Consider the following 20,834-nt stretch of genomic DNA (forward strand, 5'->3'; position numbering starts at 1 on the left):
TATTTTCCCTTCCCTATTGTTTCTCTGTCAAGTTCCAAGACATGAATATACTCTTTTCTTCATAGCCTACATTTTGAATCTGTGTATTTGAGCGCATCCCAAACATACTCCCCAAGTTTGGTGAAAATCTGTTGTCTGATTTCTCAAGTGGCGCAGTAAGAGACAAACAAAATGAACTTCGGTCTTAATTGTATAAATAAACTGCTAAATATGCAACAATAGGCAAATGGTTAAATAAAATATGTTACTTTCAAATGATATGCTATCATGGAATGGTTTAAACCATTCCATGTATATAACCATGTATATAAACCATTTTAAATGCTCATGAGACAACATGAATTTAAAACAGAGATATAAATTTGTATTGTACAAATTCACAGACTCACATCTCTGTTGGCAATACGCACATAACGCAGAGACAACAAGTTGTGAGCTGTGATTGCCATTTCTGAGTGGTGACGTTTCTTTTTGTTGTTGTTGAGTCACTCAGTCATGTCTGATTTCGAGACCCCCGTGGACTGCAGCACACCAGGCTCCTCTGTCCTTCACAATCTCCCGGAGTTTGCTGCAACTCATGTCCGTTGAGTTGGTGATGCTATCTAACCACCTCATCCTCTGTCGTCCCTTCCCCTTTTGCTTTCAATCTTTCCCACCATCAGGGTCGTTTCCAATGGGTCAATTCTTCGCATCAGGTGGCAAAAATATTGGAGTTTCAGTTTCAGCACCAGTCTTTCCAATGATTATTCAGGACTGGTCTCCTTTAGGATGGACTGGTTGGATCTCCTTGCAGTCCAAGGGACTCTCAAGAGTCTTCTCCAACACCACACTTCGAAAGTATGTGGTGCTTTTGGTGCTTTCTTCGGTGCTCAGCCTTCTTTATGGTCCAACTCTCACATCCATACATGACCACTGGAAAAACCATAGCTCTGACTAGACAGACCTCTGTCAGCAAAGTGAGGTCTCTGTTTTTTAATACACTGTCTAGATTCGTCATAGCTTTCCTTTTAAGGAGCAAGTGTCTTCATTTCATGGCTGCAGTGGTGAACTTGCACGTGCTTTTATTTTCTTCTGTGTTGTTTTCTCAATATTTTAGTATGTATTGCTTTATTAAGCAAAAGAAAGCAATGAGGGGTTATCAAAAAGTCTATAAACAATGTCAAATAGAAGGCAAACAGCTACAGGAGCGCTAGAAATAAAAATGAGCCGAAGTGTATGCAGAACCAGGCCAGAACACAGGAGCAGGGGCTTCCCTGGTGGTTCCGTGTTTGCTAATCCACCTGCCAATGCCGGAGACACGGATTGGAGCCCTGGCTCAGGAAGATCCCAGGTGCCTTGGAGCAGCGGAGCCGGGCACCTCAGCTGTGCAACCACAGGCCCAGGGCCCGTGCTCCCGGCAAGGAGCTGCACCGCGGCCAGAGAGCAGCCCTGCTCACTGCAGCAGAGAACGCCTTCGTGCAGCCACGGAGACCCGGGGCAGCCAAAAACAGACTGAAAAATAGGAGCAACTGTGATGGCCACCTTAAGTTCTCCTCCCCAGCTCTAAAGTCGGGGGGTGGGGGGTGCTCAGCTGGTACTAGTGACCCCCCAACCTGAGAAACGGGACAATGATCCACTTTGAGGCTCTCCCTTTTGCCTCCAGGGCATTTGCGTTCATGTCTAGGAGATGTCTTTGACTGCATCCTCCAATCCTCTGCTAAATGTTTATTTAGACTATCCAAATACCTTACATTATGTTCTAAAATGTTCTTCCTTCTTCCTTGGCTGTTCTTTTAAAGGTTCCAATCTTGTCTTACAAGTGCAACCTCTTTTACTTCTGGACTAACTTCCTGTGGGCTTACCTTTTCCCTGTTCTGTCTGGGTCTTCTGTTTGCTTGTTTCGGCCCCTCCCTTCAAGCTGGCCTCTGATCCTCACCCAGTTTCCGGCTCCCCAGAGATGGCTGTGTTACAGGGCTTGCTGAGTCTTGGACTTTCCTGTAAAGCGATCAGATGACGAGGCTGCCTTTATCTCAGTAGAGTCCTCAGTAGAGTTCAGAATTTCCAGAGAATAGTAACGGTGGAAATCCGATTGTAAAGCACAGCATCTATGTTGTGCTGTTCTCAGGGCTTCCTGCGTGTTAGTTCACTTCGGGATGATTTCCAGGAGGTAGATGCTGTTATCATCCCCGTCGTGAGCAAACGGAGGCACGGTGAGGCTGAGCGACAGGGTTACTCGGCTCACATACCGGCGGATATTGAACCCAAGCAGGTCTCTCCTCTGATCCGCTATGCCCCGTCTCTCCACCCTGCCTGCTGCTGAGAGGGTGGTCTCCACCCTGCCTCTGGCCGCCCGGGCTGCGCTGGGGAAACCGCAGACAGAAGGTGCGAGTTTCCTTTCTGGCCCCTGCCTTATCTTCAGCTTGGTGTCTTTTGATTCCAAAAGCCACTCTGGGAAAATAAATCCACGGTTCCGGTAGCAGGGAGCACGAGCTGGCGCGGAGAGGTGGGAATCGTGGGAGACGGGGGCGAAGGAGGGGACCAGCTTTACTACATCTGATTGCGCGGGCTGAGCTTCTCGGGGCTTTTTCCAGGCAAACAGGATCATTTCAGGTAGAAATGACTACCTGATTTCTGGCAGATTTCACCTCCGCATGCAAAATCAGTGGCCATATCGCCATCTTCCTATTTTCCAAAACATGTTGATAATTTTAAAACTGCTGTCTCCTCTTTTATTTTCTTTTTCCTCGTGGTTTATTATCTTAAAAAAAAATACTACAGGCCACAAAACTCAGGAGAGTATTTACTGTAAAGACCTCATTCAAACACCAGGGGCCCCAGCAGAGGGAGCAAACCCAGGGGCAGAGCGATGACTGGTTGGTTCGTTCCTCTGAGAAGCAGAAGAACATCTGTGACAGATGCGGGGAGCGGGGGGCGCAGGGTGGGCAGGGAGGTTCCCTGTGAAGGGAGGGCAGGGGGAGGCGTTAGGAAGGAAGAGCCTTGGATCACAGCACGGCTCTGGGAACACTCGGGCAAGGCCAGGGCGTGGTCCCGGGGTCTGGTCGGGCAGACCGGCTCTGCTCCAGGGTCCCTGCCAGGCTGTGTCTCCGGGAGCGCAGCCTGCAGAAGGAACGCCGCAGCCGCCCGGGGCAAGGCGGTCAGCCGGCGCCCCTGCGCCTACGCCCCCTGCCCAGCGGGCCCCAGGCGGTCAGGCCCCGGTGCCGCGGCGCCCAGCACACGCGCACGGCCTTTACGTCTCCCGTCTCCGCTGTCTTCTTCTGTTGGGAACGGTTCCTAATGTTCTCTTGTCTTTTGTGACCTTGACGTTTTTTGAGTGTAGGCCAGTTACTTTGTTCGTTGTGCCTCAGTTTGGGTTTGACTAGTGTTCTCTTATGATTAAAGTTATACATGTTTGTCAGGGACATCACAGAAAGAACGCTGTGTTTTTCCTCAGGGAGCAAACGCGGTCAACTTGTCCGCTGACTGGTGGGGTCAGCTTTGCTCCCTAAAGAATAAAGCCTGCTAGGTTTCTCCTCGGTAAAGTTTGTCATCAATAATTATCCTGTAGAACGGATAAACAAGGCCCTACTGTATGGCACAGGAACTGTACTCGATATCCTGTGATAACCCACAATGGAAGAGGATATAAAGAAGACTGCATACATTTATAACTGAGTAACTTTGCAATAAAGCAGAAATTAACACACTGTGGATCTACTACAAATTAAAAAAATATTCTTTGTAAATATGCAGTCCCTCACTAAACCTGGCACTCCACACGGCATGTGGGATCTTAGTTCCCCAACCAGGGATCGAACCTGCCCCCTCGCCAGCCCCACCTGGCCACCCCTGCAGTGGAAGGGCAGCTGCTTAACCACTGGATCGCCAGGGAAGTCCCTAAACTTTTACCTACTGTTCTAACATCTGCTGATGATTCTTGTCTAAACCATTGCTACTGTGATGGTTGCCAAATTGTCATTTCTTTAATTCCATCATTTCATCTACATTTATTAACTGGAATTAAACTGAAAGGAAACTCTCTTTCCTTACTATTTATTTAATCATTCATGTTTTTATATCCGTATTAAGTACATGGATTTCTATTTTATTCAATGGCAATTTTTAATTGAAGTAGTTGATTTACAATATTGTTACAGCAAAGTGATTCAGTTCATGTATATAAATTAACTATTTTCAATTCATAAAATGCTTATGGATGTTCAATTCATAAAGAAATTTTCAATAAATTCCTTTTTATGTATAAATTCACTTCATTGTTTTCCATAATAGGTTGTTCCAGGGCACTGGCTACAGTTGGCTGTGCTATCAGCAGGTCCTTGTTTGTCTGTTTTATGCCTGGCACTGTGTGTATCTGAATTCCATACTCCGAAGTTATCCCTCCCCCCTTCCCCTTTAGTCAGTAGCAATGGTGTTGAATGCTCAAAGTATAATAGTTCGGTGGAACCCCTCCAGGAGCCCTTTCAGACTTGTTTCTGCACCACTTTGAGATATCTGCAATATTCTTTGAGCGTTTTCTTACTTTTTGGCTCTCAAAAGTGTTCCAAGTTCATATTATAATACACCAGCCCTAGAGTCCTCATTCCCCCAGAGTCCTGATTCCCTTTAATAGAGAATGATGTTTAGAAATCAAGATCCAGGTTCTGGTGTGCTCATTGCTACGAGATAAACATTACTTCCAGATCCTCTTAGAGGATGAAGTTAGGAAATGGGAGATATATGCACTCCCCCACACACTCGCAGCTATATCAGTTCTACAATATTCTATTTAATTAAATGTATCTAGCTTAGACATTGACAAGGATATAGACATAGATATAGATATAACCGTAGTGTGTGGTTAGTTGCTCAGTCATGTCCGACTCTGTGACCCCATGGACCGTAGCCCACCAGGCTCCTCTGTCCATGGGGATTCTCCAGGCAAGAATACTAGAGTGGGTTGTCATGCCCTCCTCCAGGGGATCTTCCAAACCCAGGGATCAAACCCAGATCTTCCACATTGCAGGCAGATTCTTCACCATCTGAGCCACTGGGGAAGCTAATGAATACTGGAGCAGGTAGCCTATCGTTTCTCCAGGGGAGCTTCCTAACCCAGGAATCACACCAGGGTCTCCTGCATTGCAGGCGGATACTTTACCAGCTGAGCTACCAGGGAAGCCCTATAAATAAATAAAGCTCTACAAATGTAAAGCTATCTAGATATAGATATGCAGATATACCATGAGTTTCCACTGACACCTCCAATTACAAGTCACACAGCAGGATTCCTTCCACCTTCTCATTTTTGTATTTGTGACTTGTTTCTCTGCCAGTAAGAAGCCTGGCTCCTACCATCCTGTCTTTGCCTTCCTGCTCAGGCTCTCTGTGTGCAAACAAACTCCCAGCCCGCTGACCGGCTCCGCACTCCGTCCTTGCCACACCCGGGCCACCTCACTTGGCCACCTTGTCAGTCAGCCCTCAAAACACAGGTTTCAGGGACCAAGTCCCCCTGTCACTTCACGTCATTGGTTCCCAAGATTCAGGTCAACTCAGAAAGGTTGATACAAGACCATTTTCAGCTGTGAAAGATCCACCAGCCCATAGTCGTCCACTCTCCGAATGCAGGGTAGGCTAATACAAGGGTTCCATGTCTCCCTTCGTCAAGATCACTGTCTTACTCATAGATCACTATCCCTAACTCTGGACATCTCATCAAAAAAGAGGAGTGAGAGCATCAATCTTTCTGCCCATTAGACCCTGAACCCATCATGCAAATGAAACCATCCACTTCTGAGAATTCTGCCCAAATTGGCTCTTTGCAAATTCAGACAAAAATTAGGAGTTCAAAAAAATTTTTTTATTTATGTATTTATTTTTGGCTGTGCTGGGCTTTCCTCTAGGTGCAGTGAGAGGCGTTACTCTCTAGCTGTGGTGCAGACTTCTCACTGCAGTGGCCTCTCTCGTTGCAGTAAACGGCCTCTGGGCTGGGCCTTCAGTGCTTGCTGCACGTGGGCTCAGTAGCTGCAGTTCCCGGGCTCCAGAGCACAGGCCCAAAAGCTGTGGCTCGTGGGCTTACTTGCTCTTTGGCATATGGGATCCTCCCGGACCAGGGATTGAACCTGTGTCTCCTGCATTGGCAGGCAGACTCTTTTACCACTGAGCCACCAGAGAAGCCCTGTGACTTGTTTTTGAGTACCAGGGTTTGCACGATTATCAGTTTCTCATAAGATTTACAAATGGGTAACCCTTTTGCCTCTACCCACTCCCTGAATAGCCATCAGGGGCTCCGCTTGTGGCTCAGATGGTAAAGAATCTGCCTACAACACGTGAGACCCAGGTTCAATCTCTGGGTCAGGAAGATCCCCTGGAGAAGGGCATGGCTACCCATTCCAGTATTCTTGCCTGAAGAGTTCCATGGACAGAGGAGCCTGGCAGGCTACAATTCCTGGGATTGCAGAGTCAGACATGACTAAGCAAGTAACACTTTCACTTTCATTTTCTCTTAGTGTAGAACAAGAAGGGAAAAAGGCATCTCTTTGCACGACGTTTACCACAGTGTAAAATCATTGGTTTGTTGATCACAAGACTCTGGGTTGTAAGGGTGTTTTGAAAGCAGGTACTGAATCATTTCTCATCTTTGCACAGCCCTAGCACCTAACAGGAGAAGGCAATGGCACCCCACTCCAGTACTCTTGCCTGGAAAACCCATGGACGGAGGAGCCTGGTAGGCTGCAGTCCATGGGGTCGCGAAGAGTCGGACATGACTGAGCGACTTCACTTTCACATTTCCCTTTCATGCACTGGAGAAGGAAATGGCAACCCACTCCAGTGTTCTTGCTTGGAGAATCCCAGGGAGCCTGGTGGGCTGCCGTCTATGGGGTCGCACAGAGTCGGACACGACTGAAGTGACTTAGCAGCAGCAGCAGCACCTAACATACTGTCTAGTCATTGTAGACAACAGAGTCTTTTTTAAACTTTTCTTTGTAAAGTTCCTTCTTTTCTCCTCTTTGTACTTCAGAGCTCAGTGTACTAGTCGCTCAGGACAAGAAGGCCCCGGGAGTCTCGTAATCCGTCAGGGCAGACCTTCGCCTGCTGCCACAGGACGGGAGTCCTTACAGAGACGCGTCCCTCCCCCGGACACTGGAATGGCCTGATGGAAAGCAGGTGTCTTCAGGGGCTGGTTTCAGCAGGCTCAGCAGCTAGATTTTTCCATCTGAGCTGTCCTCACTGCCAAACTTGAACATGGGTTTTGACCCCATCCACGTGCACTTCCTCCCTCCTCTGAGGCTGGATGAACTCAAGGGCATCAAATGCTTCCCCATCCCACCCCTCGGGGAGCACACTGGGGATCCCCTGTTCTTTTCCTTTCAGCTACATGAGTTCTACAAAGTCTACAAGAAGCAGACAATATGCATAATATCTAAACTGTTGCAAGTATAAAGAAAATGAAAATATGGAAGGCTTCCCAATCCTTTTCACATATTAGCATTACCTTAACACCAAACTTAGAGAAAGATAACACAAAAAGGAAAACTCTGTCCAATTGGACTGCAAGGAGATCAAACCACTCCATCCTAAAGGAAATCAACCTTGAATTTTCATTGGAAGGACTGATGCTGAAGCTGAAGCTCCAATACTATAGCCACCTGATGCGAAGAGCTGACTCATTGGAAAAGACCCTGATGCTGGGAAAGATTAAGGGCAGGAGGAGAAGGGGACGCCAGAGGATGAGATGGTTGGATGGCATCACCAACTCCATGGACAAGGGTTTGAGTAAGCTCCGGGAGTTGGCGATGGACAGGGAGGCCTGGCGTGCTGCAGTCCATGGGATCGCAAAGTCAGACATGACTTAGCAACTGAACAAAAACGGATACAAAAATCCTAGTAAATATCTGGGAAATAAAATCCAAGAGTATATAATAATAATAATACATTACAACCAAGTAGGGCTCAGCCCAAATATATGAAGATGGTTCACTATTATAAAATTAACCATGCTAATTCAGAAAAGATGTATTTCAACAAATACAGAGAAGGCTCTTCATAGCTCAAGTTCTATTCCTGATTTTTAAACATACTTAGCAAATTGGGGATGGATATTACAAATATAATACTTAATGGTGAACCATTAGAATCATTCCCATTAAAGTCTGAAAAGAGACTTTCTGTATTCTATTATTGATCATAGGAAGTGTAGTGAGATAGGAAATTAAAGTGAGAATTGTAAACATCAAAGAAGGAAAGGCCACAGCGTCAATATGATCATCTGCCCAGTAAATCCAAAAGAAACAGGAAGCAATAAAGACCAATTAGAGCTCAGCAAGATGACCAGATGTAAGGATTTTTTTAAAAAATGAAAACAACCATACGAAACAGCTTTTAGTCTTGTTATAAATCAAATAAATTTGAATTAAAACAATGCCTTACAAATCATTATTAATTTTTAAAATTCAGTGGTACAATCTTACAGGAAGGAAGTGATTTGGCAATAAGAACCAGAAAAAGATTCATCCTTTGACTTCTCCTGAGACTCTATCCTAAGGAAATACTCTAAGACATATAATACCTAAAGAATTTCATAGACTATTTTTACAGAAAAACAGTGGGGAAATAATCCTGTAGGTCAGGAAGCAACAGTTAGAACTGGACATGGAACAACAGACTGGTTCCAAATAGGAAAAGGAGTACGTCAAGGCTGTATATTGTCACCCTGCTTATTTAACTTCTATGCAGAGTACATCATGAGAAACGCTGGGCTGGAAGAAGCACAAGCTGGAATCAAGATTGCCGGGAGAAATATCAATAACCTCAGATATGCAGATGATACCACCCTTATGGCAGAAAGTGAAGAGGAACTCAAAAGCCTCTTGATGAAAGTGAAAGTGGAGAGTGAAAAAGTTGGCTTAAAGCTCAATATTCAGAAAACAAAGATCATGGCATCTGGTCCCGTCGCTTCATGGGAAATAGATGGGGAAACAGTGGAAACAGTGTCAGACTTTATTTTTTTGGGCTCCAAAATCACTACAGATGGTGACTGCAGCCATGAAATTAAAAGATGCTTACTCCTTGGAAGAAAAGTTATGACCAACCTAGATAGCATATTGAAAAGCAGAGACATTACTTTGCCAACAAAGGTCCATCTAGTCAAGGCTATGGTTTTTCCTGTGGTCACGTATGGATGTGAGAGTTGGACTGTGAAGAAAGCTGAGCACCGAAGAATTGATGCTTTTGAACTGTGGTGTTGGAGAAGACTCTTGACAGTCCCTTGGACTGCAAGGACATCCAACCAGTCCATTCTGAAGGAGATCAGCCCTGGGATTTCTTTGGAAGGAATGATGCTAAGGCTGAAACTCCAGTACTTTGGCCACCTCATGCAAAGAGTTGACTCATTGGAAAAGACTCTGATGCTGGGAGGGATTGGGGGCAGGAGGAGAAGGGGACGACAGAGGATGAGATGGCTGGATGGCATCACTGACTCGATTGACATGAGTCTGAGTGAACTCTGGGAGTTGGTGATGGACAGGGAGGCCTGGCATGCTGCAATTCATGGGATGGCAAAGAGTCGGACACGACTGAGCAACTGAACTGAACCGAACTGAATCTTTTGTCCAAAAAGTGAGGGAAGGAATTGGCTAAAGAATCACATATCAACTTAAAGAAATCTTTTTTTAATCACTAAAAAATTCTTTGTAACAACTCTGAAAAATGTATTAAATAGTAATAAGTGAAAATAAAGACAGTTTTAATGCTTGCTGTTAACAACTACATGAAAATTAATTTGGATAAAAATGTTACAGGAAGTATAGTACAGTCTAGAATTCAGATTCTTTTTTTCTAGCCACGCCACATGGTATGTGGGAACTTAGTTCCCTGACCAGGAATTGAACCTTCGCCCCCTACATTGGAAGGGTAGAGTCTTAACCACTGGACTGCCAGGGAAGCCACAAAAACTTATACCCTTAAATTGGAAGTTGTGACTTCAAATCCTGGGGTTACCACTTATTAGCTGTAAGACTTTGGCCAGATTATCTAATTCACCTCATTTTCATCACCTGTAAAGAGTTGATCCCTGCAAAGCAACATGGGTGGCAATGTAGATATAGTAAAGCCACCAATAACTGTTGACTAATGTGAATGCAACGAAGTGCCAGTAGGCACGCTGCTGCTGCTGCTAAGTCGCTCAGTCGTGTCCGACTCTTCGCGACCCCATGGACTGCAGCCCACCAGGCTCCTCCATCCATGGGATTTTCTAAGTAAGAGTACTGGAGTGGCTGCCATTGCCTTCTCCGCCAGTACAAGTGTTACGGTAATGAGCTTACGTGTGTTTCCATTCCTGTTTTCTCAATTTTCCATGTTATTATCTTTGTTTTATACTGAAAGTAAGTATTTCAATTTTGTTAAGATTTTTTTGATGTGGACCATTTTTTAAGTCTTTATTGATTTGTTACGGTACTGTTTCTGTTTTATGTTTTGGCTTTTTTGGCCACAAGGCATGTGAGCTCTCAGCTCCCTGACCAGGGATGGAACCCACACGCCCTATATTGGAAGGCAAAGTCTTAACCACTGGGCCACCAAGGAAGCCCCGGATATTTTAATATTTACAGGTGTATTTTTAAAGGAGTCTCATTTCTAGTCTTAACTCATCTCTCCTCTTGCCTGTGGTCCCATTTTCACTCCCTCCTGCCTACCTAGGGTAGGCTCATCAGCTCCTTGGAGTTATCTCAAACTCCCCTCCCGATCCACTAAACAAATGTATCCCTAAACGAATCCTTACTCCATTCCCTTCACTGTCACACTTCTTCAGGGGGAAAAAAATTCACAATACTTTTCTCTAATTCTAATTTCACTCTTCAGTATACTGGAACCTGAATTCTAACAATGTCACTAGTTCCCTGAATGTCCAAAGCTGGTTTATCTTTATTCTATTTCCCCGATCGCAGACGTTTTTAACACTGCTGGTTACTTTCTCCTTGAAGCTCTCGTCCCTATCCTTTCACATTTAGAAAGGAGGATGTGAAAGGGAGGAGGAAGCAGGAGTTTTAGAATTGCCTGTATCGGAAACCGGAAGCTGGTCTCCGCTCCTACGTGAGGTCAGGTCTGAAGCCGTAGACTGCAGAACCCATCCAGAAAGGAGAAGCAGGCACGGCCAAGTGAGATGAGAGTGGCTGGGGAAACCCAACGAGGGAACCAGAGAGTAAAGGGGTCCGAGGCAAAAGAACGCCCTGAGCCCCAAGGGGAACAGAAGTCTGCAGATGCAGAAAGAGAAAATTCTGCAGAATCCCTGTGACCAGTTCAGCGAAACTGTGTTCTCCTATCTCTCCTTTATTCCCCGAACATTTTAAGGGTGCTCCCTTTCTGTTCCTCAATACCACCCTCTTCAACTTGTCTTTTCCTTCTATCCCACTCACTCATCCAGCCCTCCTCCTGTTTATCAAACATATATTTACTGAATGGCCACTATAAGCTGGGCATTGTGATATGCCATGAAGCTATGCAATAAATATGAGAAAATCCTTGTCCTCAAGAACTCATGTAGTTGGGACATCTCTGGTGATTCAGTGGTTAAGACTCCATGCTTCCACTGGAGGAGCAGGTTCCATCCCTGGTAGGGGAACTAAGATCCCACATGCCACATGGCAAGGCCAAAATGTTTAAAAAATAAGAAAATAAAACAATTACCTAGCTGACATTCCTTCTTCTGACAGTCTCACAGGTTCCCCAAGGTTCCTGCCCAGACCTTCTCGTCCTACCCCCACCCACGGCTCCAGCTGTCTCCCTGGCTGTTTCATCTGGCACCCTCCAGATGTCTCACACTCAGGACTGCAAGCTCCAGGTGTTCACCAGATACTCATGGGCCACCAAACCGGAAGATGTCTCATTATCAACAGAGAAACTCCTAAGTTGTCCATCAACTTCCCTGTCTTTCACCATATAGATCCACAACTGGATGGCAATTCTTAACAATACCGTCTCCTGAAAGCTTCTCAGAATGGCTCTTTCCTATCCATTCTTTCTAACTCCGCATTACTTTCAGGCCATCATTACCTTGAAATAGCCTAACTATTCAATATCTTTCCCTTCCAGTCCACCATTATTATTGATAACACATATATCTTTACAAAAAGCAAACTGTCTTTATTTCCTCCCTCGTGAAGACCCACCATTGCTCTCTCCCCACATGTTTTACTCCTGCGTTGTGGACCTTTCGATTTCTTCTTCATCTCCTACTGCTATGCTGGCTAAACAGAATTGCTTATACCTCCCGACTCAAGAAGTTTTGGCCATGCTGTATGCCGTTCTTGGCTCAAGGTGCCTCAACCCTTTTTCCCAACTGACAAATACTGACACATTTTTTTAAGGACTCAGTTCAGGCACTCAGTCATGTCCAACTGTGACCCCATGGACTGCAGCATGCCCGGCTTCCCTGTCCATCACCAACTCCTGGAGTTTACTCAAACTCATGTCCATTGAGTTAGTGACGCCATCCAACCATCTCATCCTTTGTAGTCACCTTCTCCTCCCACCTTCTATCTTTCCCAGCATCAGGGTCTTTTCAAATGAATCAGTTCTTCGCATCAGGCGGCCAAAGTATTGGAGTTTCAGCTTCAGCATCAGTCCTTCCAATGAATATTCAGGACTGATTTCCTTTAGGATGGACTGGTTTGATCTCCTTACAGTCCATGCAGGATCTTAATTCTCCAACCTGGGATTGAACCCATGACCCCTGCACTGGGGTCACAGTCTTAACCACTGGACGGCCAAGGAAGTCCCCTTTCTAAATAAGCTCCAGTACTACTAGCTCTGTAAAGACTTTGCCATCTCCTCCAAACAAAACTGTCCAAATTTTCCATTGAGCTCCATGTTTACAGTGAACCTCTATTAAGGAAGAATCACATTTGTTTTCTATTCATATAGATATCTACATAATATTTGTTTAGTTATCGTCTTCATCATTGGAGTGACAACCTAAACCCACAGGGTAGGGACCACGTGCTTTTCATTTGTTAGTGCCCTGGACCCAGCATAATGGTCACAAGTCTTAACTGAAAGAACAAATAAGTCACAGAATAATGAATGGAAAAAGAAAAATGTTTCTGAAAAAAGCTACGTGAATACTAGGATACAACATGTATTGGAGAAAGAAGATTGAGAAGGTGCAGACTGAGGGATGGAATGTAAGTCAAAGAAGAAAGGGGGAAAGTGTTAGGAAAAAAACTTACACTTGGCCAGCAAGGCATCCGATCAAAAAATTTCCCAGAGTATATGGGTCTGATGCGATCTGGAGGTTCTACTCCTGGTTCAGTGTTCTCAGCTTCCCTTTGCTCCTCAGGTTGTTGGGCCAACTGCCATGCAGGAGGTTCCATCACCAAGCCCATCTGGGGCTCTGGAGACTCCATTTCAGCCGGCTCCTCCAGGCGGGTGAGCCCCATGTCCACCTCCACAGGAGGCTCTGTCTCTGCCCTGGGCTTCATCACCACACAGGCGGACTCTCCTCCCAGTTCCCCTCTACACTCCATCCCCAAAGCCGGTAGCTTGCTCACTGACGCCCCGAACCCTTCAGGGTCACCAGTCACAGGACATCTCCTGCCCCCTGAAGCCTGTGGACTTTCACACCCCTGGCCCAGTGGAGGCTGTGTTACCCTTCCTGGACAATACCCTGCCAGAAAACGCTCCTTTTCTAAACCCACTCTTCCGGGCAACGCACTCAGAGGAGGTTTTGTTTCCTGTGAGGCTGAGACCCTGTGGACTCCTAAATTACTCCCATCCATGACGGTCCTAGAAATATTCTGTCTTTTCAATCTCAGTTCAAGCCCCTTGCTTGATGGAGATCTTATTTCTGGTGATGCCATCCTCTCCTCATATGTCTTACTACATGGGAAATCTTTTCTTAAGCCCACTCTGAGCCCCAGCTCCGTGGGAGATGTTGTTCCCATGAAGACTCTCCTCTCTTCTAAGTCATCCTTTCCTTCCGGGGCGAGTCCCACCTCCATGCTCAGGGGAGATTTCCTCCCAGACACCGTCATTCCCGGTCCAAGGGCACTCATCTCTGAGGGGTAAGCTGTACCGGGCTGGAGGGGAGCTCCTAACCCCTTGGAGGGCTCCAACCCTTTGGGGGACGGCACTCTCAGAAAAGAGCACATCTCCACCCTGGGTCCCTGCCCGTTCAACACCTAGCGGGGTTCGCAGGGAAGAGGAGGCAAGGTCTGTTTACCCGGTTACCTGGGAAACGGGGGCGGGGCTTGGAGCGCAGCTCTGTGCGCGAGCCACGCCCTTCTCTTCCCTCCTCTCCCCCATCTCTCCTCATCTTTCTCCCTTATCCTAGCCTCCTCTCTTACCCTCTCCTTCCACCCCTCTTTAGAAGACTGGAGGGCAAGAAAAGTACTTGAAATATGTGGTTCTGGGCTCTAGAGCACATGATGCCCAACTTCTCACAAGGCGGTCCCCTCAGGGTGGGTTCAGCCAGGGGTCTCCTCCCCGCTGCGGGCCTGTTGACTTCACTGTCGACAGGGCCTGTTCAAGGAATGAACAGCCCTCTCTCTGGTGGAGAGCGCCTGTTTTACGTCCTGGCTTGTGAAAGTACCTGCGAACTGCCTGTAGTTCTCTCAGTGCTTAAGAACTCCTTTAAAAAAAATCTGTGAAGTTACGTTTGGCAGCTGTGGTAAGGACCATCTTAAAAGTGTGACTTACACTTCAATAACTGTACTTTAAAGAGTATTTCAAGTAAATATATTAAAGCTTGGAATGAGTTATACAATAATGCATGATGGATTTTTAAATTTATTTAGTGATCTTTGGCTGCACTGGGTCTCCGTCGTGCGTGGCATCTCTCCAGGTGCAGTGAGTGGGGCTACTCTCCAGTGGTGATGCGAGGGCTTCTCATTGGAAGGGCTTCTCTTGTTGCAGAGCACAGGCTCCAGGGCTCAGTAGTTGTGGCTCAGGCTTAGCCTCCCAGAGGCATGTAGGATCTTCCCGGACCAGGGATCGAATCTGGTGTCATCTGCGATGGCAGATGGACTCCCAACCACTGGACCACCAGCGAAGCCCCGAATATTGGATTTTAAAAATAATGTGGCAAACTCAAACTTACATATGGGATTTTCTTTAAACTCTTTCAAGTTTTAATGAATGCGTATTTGAATATTTGTCATGTTCTACATATACTGGGGGCTTCCCTGGTGGCTCTGCTGGTAAGAATCTGCCCACAATTCAAGAGTCCTGGGTTCGATCCTTGGGTCAGGAAGATCCTCTGGAGAAGGAAATGGCAACCCACTCTAGTATTCTTGCCTGGGAAATCCCATGGACAGAGGAGCCTGGTGTGCTACAGTCCACGGGGTCCCAAAGGAGTCGAACACAGCTTTTCAACTAAACAACCACAATAAGGGATAGATAACCACCAAGTAAACCAATGAATGAGGTCATTTCACAAGATGAGTGAAGAGTGTTATGGAGAAAATGGAACACTGTGCTGTGGAGGGAAGCCCCTTTAGAATCAGCAGGTTCAGCAACCCCCTGGCGGGTGACACTGAGCTGAGGCTGCAGGTGCCCTGCAGACACACGAGCTTTTGAAGCCTGAGCAGCTCAGGTTCCCACTTTTTTCTCACTGCCTTGCCACCAGGCCTGCAATGCCTTCTGTCAGAATTACCTTTCGTTTTTTTTCTCCAAACTGTCCCAGTTAAAAGCAAACGTTATCATTCCTCACTATCTATGCAAAGAGTCATTCTTCAGCTACACGATCAAGGGAAGACAGATTTCCTGGAGGGGAAGGAAGAAGACATGGAATGTTGTGGGTGGTTGAGAGACGCAAGGTACTGGGAGTTCTCCAGTCCATGTTTAGAGGTTTGGGGGCAAAGGCAGCCCTCGAACGCCGTGCTGAGTTCTGTATGACTGTATTTAGGCTCTATCCATTTTGTAGCTTCCTTGAGAAATTTTATCAACTGGTAGGATCTTACATTTAATACAAAAATGTATCCAATTATCTGTCCTCCTCAGGTATCCTGGGTTAGGAAAAACACACACAGCATATTGTGAGTGGTAGTACGAGGGCAAAGCTTTAGTGTGGCATTCCCAGCTCTCCCAGATTACCACTGCACCTTAGAAGTGCCAGCCACTGAGCAGCACTTCCCCAGGCAGACATTATGGCTAAACTATAAAATACTAGGGAATGTATTCATGAATGAAGTGAGGTGGTGTTTTTTTTTTTGGCCATGGCCTGTGGCTTGCTGGTCTTAGTTCCCAGAACATTGAACATGGGCCCCAGTAGTGAAAACGAGGAGTTCTAATGCTTACTCCTTGGAAGAAAAGTTATGGCCAACCTAGATAGCATATTGAAAAGCAGAGACATTACTTTGCCAACAAAGGTCCGTCTAGTCAAGGCTAGGGTTTTTCCAGTGGTCATGTATGGATGTGAGAGTTGGACTGTGAAGAAAGCTGAGCACCGAAGAATTGATGCTTTTGAACTGTGGTGTTGGAGAAGACTTGAGAGTCCCTTGGACTGCAAGGAGATCCAACCAGTCCATTCTAAAGTAGATCAACCCTGGGTGTTCTTTGGAAGGAATGATGCTAAAGCTGAAACTCCAGTACTTTGGCCATCTTATGCAAAGAGTTGACTTATTGGAAAAGACTCTGATGCTGGGAAGGATTGGGGGCAGGAGGAAAAGGGACGACAGAGGATGAGATGGCTGGATGGCATCACTGACTCAATGGACATGATGAGTTTGAGTGAACTCCGGGAGATGGTGATGGACAAGGAGGCCTGGCGTGCTGCGATTCATGGGGTCACAAAGAGTCGGACACGACTGAGCAACTGAACTGAACTGAACTGAATGATCAGACTGCCAGGAAATTCCCTCATGAAGGAGGTGAATTAATAGACAAAATCAGTAAAAAGAAATGAATAAGGAAGCAATAGCCTAGAACAATGATGGGGAGTTCTTAACAATGAATAAATTTCGGCATCCCTGTATTGCCTGCGAGGTCTTCTTAAGTCAGATGTTCCCCAGTCCAAACGTAATTAAACTCAGGAGCTCCTTGGTGGTCCAGTGGTTAGGACTTGGTGCTCTCACTGCCAAGGGCCGGGTTTGATTTCTGGTTGGGGAACTAAGATCCCACAAGCCATGTGGCACTGCCAAAAAAAAGTAATTAAGTTCACAAATATTTTGGTGGTCCCTGTTGTTTCAACCAAGTTCCTCTGCGAGGAATTGAAATCATGAATAAATTATGGTCCTGGCCCTAAGAACCTTAAAATCCTAATGGGAATGAAAGCCTAAGGAGGAAAGTCTAGGCAGACACTTTCTAACTGTAAAATAAAACGCAGACAGATATCAGAACTATTATAGAGAGTAAAGTACCATGAAATTACAGGAATAAGATCGCTCCAGTAGAAGAATCCTCAGATGCCATCCAAAGGAGCCTGCAACCTGGCCAAGGTGAGACCTGAGTGATGAGAGGGCATGATATTCCAGACGCAGAGAAAAAAGTGATCAAAGATGCCAAAATGAAAAATGGCGATCGCAGAGCAGATGGTACGATTGGGGCACAAGGCAAGTATTGGGAGGAGGGGCCGCTTAGAATGAAAGAAACATGGGCTGGGACCAGAGTTGAAGAACTTTGCTAAACTCTGTTTAGCAACTGAATATTTCTGAGTAGGAGTGGATTGAAAAGGCAGGCGTATGCATTAACTCCAGTTTATATGAATACTTTCATGGCCCAGGCTTTGGGAATATAGCTCAGATTTGGGGATTAGAGAATTTTGGGTGATAGATGGACATGAAGAGCTGAAAATGATTCTACTTTTTCAGGTCTAGGTGACTGAGAGGCTGTGAATACCAGTCATCAAGCAGAATCACATTTGGGATGCAGAGCTCTCGTTTTGGACATACTGTTGATTTGCCAAAATTAATATGACATGTCCTATTTCCTGATTCTTCCCAGGACTGTTCAACAGGTATCACCATGACTAACACACCGTATTGGAACCACCTCTGGGGATAAAGTGCCACAGACACCATTTACATATGACACATAATGCTCTCAGGGTTAGTAACTGGGGAGCTGATCCGAAAGACTGGCTGCTCAAGGATTCAAATGACCTTCATTGCAAAATGCTGCCTGAGCACCCACAGGGTACCTTAGCCCAAATACACGCGTGCGTGTGTGCATGCTTAGTTACTCAGTCGTTTCCGACTCTGTGACTTCATGGACTGTAGCCCGCCAGGCTCCTCTGTCCATGGAATGTTCTAGGCAAGAATATTGGGGTGAGTTACCATTTCCTACTCCAGGGGATCTCTAAAATAAATATGAATACAATACAGAGATATTATCATTAATAAATGAAACAAATACAATAGTATGATTACTGCAAATGATTCTATATAATACCATGGTTATAGTTCACAGAAAATGTAAACAATGATTGACTTCACCCCTATTATGTGAAAAAATGTACACCAAAAAATGCAGAGATCAATGTATGTAAGAATGGCAAAGATCTACAAGTATGACACTACCTCGAGTTAGTGAAATAGGGTAACAGACATTTCGTGCATTGCTGGTTGGAGGGCAGTGTGGAAAAATGTATCAGAATTACAAAGTATGTAACTTTTAACAGCAATCAACTTGGAGAAACTTGTTACAGAAATACATGAAAAATGACTTATGAATTAAATTATTCACTGCAGCACTTTGCTGTTGTTCAGTTATTCAGTCGTGTCTGGCTCTGTGTGAACCTGTCACTGCAGCACACAGGCTACCCTGTCCTCCATCACTTCCCAGAGCTTGCTCAAGCCCATGTCCATCGAGTTGGTGATGCCACCCAACCATCTCATCCTCTGCTGCCCCTTCTCCTCCTGCCTTCAATCTTCCCCAGCATCAGGGTCTTTTCCAGTGAGTCAGCTCTTCCCATCAGGTGGCCAGAGTATTGGAGCTTCAGCTTCAGTATCAGTCCTTCCAATGAATATTCAGGGCTGATCTCCTTCAGAATGGACTGGTTGGATCTCCTTGCAGTCCAAGGGACTCTCAAGAGTCTTCTCCAACACCACAGTTCAAAAGCATCGATTCTTTGGCACTCAGCCTTTTTTATGGTCCAACTCACATCCATACATGACTGCTGGAAAAACCATAGCTTTGACTATAGGGACCTGTCAGCAAAGCGATGTCTGCTTTTTAATACACTGCCTAGGTATTAGATTTTCTTCCAAGGAGCTTCCAAGAAGCAAGTGTCTTTTGCTTTCATGGCTGCTGTCACCATCCTCAGTGATTTTGGAGCCCAAGAAAATAAAATCAGTCACTGTTTCCCCATCTATTTGCCATGAAGTGATGGGATCAGATGCCATGATCTTAGTTTTTTGAACGTTGAGCTTTAACCCAACTTTTTCACTCCCCTCTTTGATTTTCATCAAGAGGCTCTTTAGTTCCTCTTCACTTTCTGCTGTGTGGGTCGTGTCATCTGCTTACCTGAGGTTATTGATACTTCTGGCAATCTTGATTCCAATTTGTGCTTTATCCAGCACTGCAGCACTAACACCCCAAAATATGAAACTGTGCAAATCTGAAACTAGAATTGATAAAACTATTGATGTTTCATTCAATAGACTGCTGATATAGCCAAGAAAAATGAGGACACTTTTCATAAAATGATTAGAAAACTCAGTGTATTTTCCAAGATGGCCACAAGATTTCATGCATATTCTTGTTAAAACATGACACTGGCTTTCTTTCCTCAAATCTGTACAAGTCTGTGACTTGAGCATCACTACTATCTCTGTGAAATTCTGGGGGTAGGTCATAAAAAGCCACCCAGCCTCTGCCTGGTATCTTGGGGACATTCATGCTTGAATCCAGCAACATGCTGTGAGGAAACCAAAACCAGGAGGCAGGCCATAGGCAGGTATTCTGGCCGACAGCCCGAGCTGAGCTCCCAGACATGCTGAGGTGACGCGAGCCCCAGGACTGACCCCCCGCCATCACATAAGAAAATCACCTGAGCCCACTCAACCCCCAGAACCAAGAGACAATAATTTTTTAAATGACTAAGCTTTGGAGTCATTTGTTTCTGAACAATAGATAACCTGGACAGTAATAAAGAGAAAAATAAAAAGTATATCGCAGAGAATCTGATATGTTTTAGATTGCATAAAATGGAGAAAATATATAGAGTTGAATATAACAGTAACTTTGCAAAAACAAAGTTAACACTACCTCTAGGAAAAAGAACTGGAAAAAGAACTAAGTAGTCAGAAGACAGGAGTTAGGCTTTTCAACATAAATCATTTGACTTTTGATTCCCAAGAACAAACTAATGACAACATAAAACTGTGATACGTGTGGATGGCATAAAAATGAAGACAGTGGCGCCAACTTTGGAACATGAGTGACTTGAACTTTTATTTAAAAATACTTTCATCTTATTTTCCTTATAAATCAATACATAAGGGTGTTCTGTATCTGTCAAGTACAACACATTTTATAATAGAATGCTTACATCATGCATATCCTGACCCTAAACTACCAATTCCAGAATACAGGTGGCACTGAAGAAAGATTTGTCCGTAATCCCAGCTGTCAGACAGTCAATACTGATGTCCTCACAACAGGGCTATAAATAATAAACAGCAAACTGAAAAAAAAAAAAAACCCTCATCCTGAGGAAAAATCGATTTAACACTCTACCAAATTCCAAAAGGATTTTTGTTTCGGTTTCAGATGCCCAGACTGTCTGAGATTGTAGTGAAACAATTTTTTTTAACTTTTTATTTTATACTGGAGTACAGCCAATTAACAATGTTGGCGATAGTTTCAAGTGGGACTCAGCCATACATACTTGTGTATTCATTCTCCCCAGAGGGGCTTCTCAGGCGTCACAG

At 45.2% G+C, this 20,834-nt stretch overlaps 1 protein-coding gene and 1 long non-coding RNA gene across 2 annotated transcripts in view; both read right to left on the reverse strand.

The window, feature by feature from the left end:
• The window catches only part of EFHB (EF-hand domain family member B), a 65,409-nt gene extending 51,242 nt beyond the window's left edge, over nt 1-14,167 (reverse strand). The window contains exon 1 of the mRNA XM_027549738.1: nt 13,194-14,167. Within this exon, the coding sequence (XP_027405539.1) occupies nt 13,194-14,114 (921 nt within the window). The 5' untranslated portion in view covers nt 14,115-14,167. The remainder of the gene's footprint in view (nt 1-13,193) is intronic.
• Nucleotides 14,168-20,329: 6,162 nt separating this feature from the next.
• LOC113897240 lies at nt 20,330-20,830 on the reverse strand. The gene is made up of 2 exons (XR_003512302.1): nt 20,792-20,830; nt 20,330-20,587 (listed from the first exon to the last, which is right to left on the reverse strand). It is a non-coding gene; the product is annotated as an uncharacterized LOC113897240 (long non-coding RNA).
• Between the last annotated feature and the right edge of the window lie 4 nt (nt 20,831-20,834).

The sequence above is a fragment of the Bos indicus x Bos taurus genome, chromosome 1 (genome assembly GCF_003369695.1).
Source record: "Bos indicus x Bos taurus breed Angus x Brahman F1 hybrid chromosome 1, Bos_hybrid_MaternalHap_v2.0, whole genome shotgun sequence".
Taxonomy (NCBI): domain Eukaryota; kingdom Metazoa; phylum Chordata; class Mammalia; order Artiodactyla; family Bovidae; genus Bos; species Bos indicus x Bos taurus.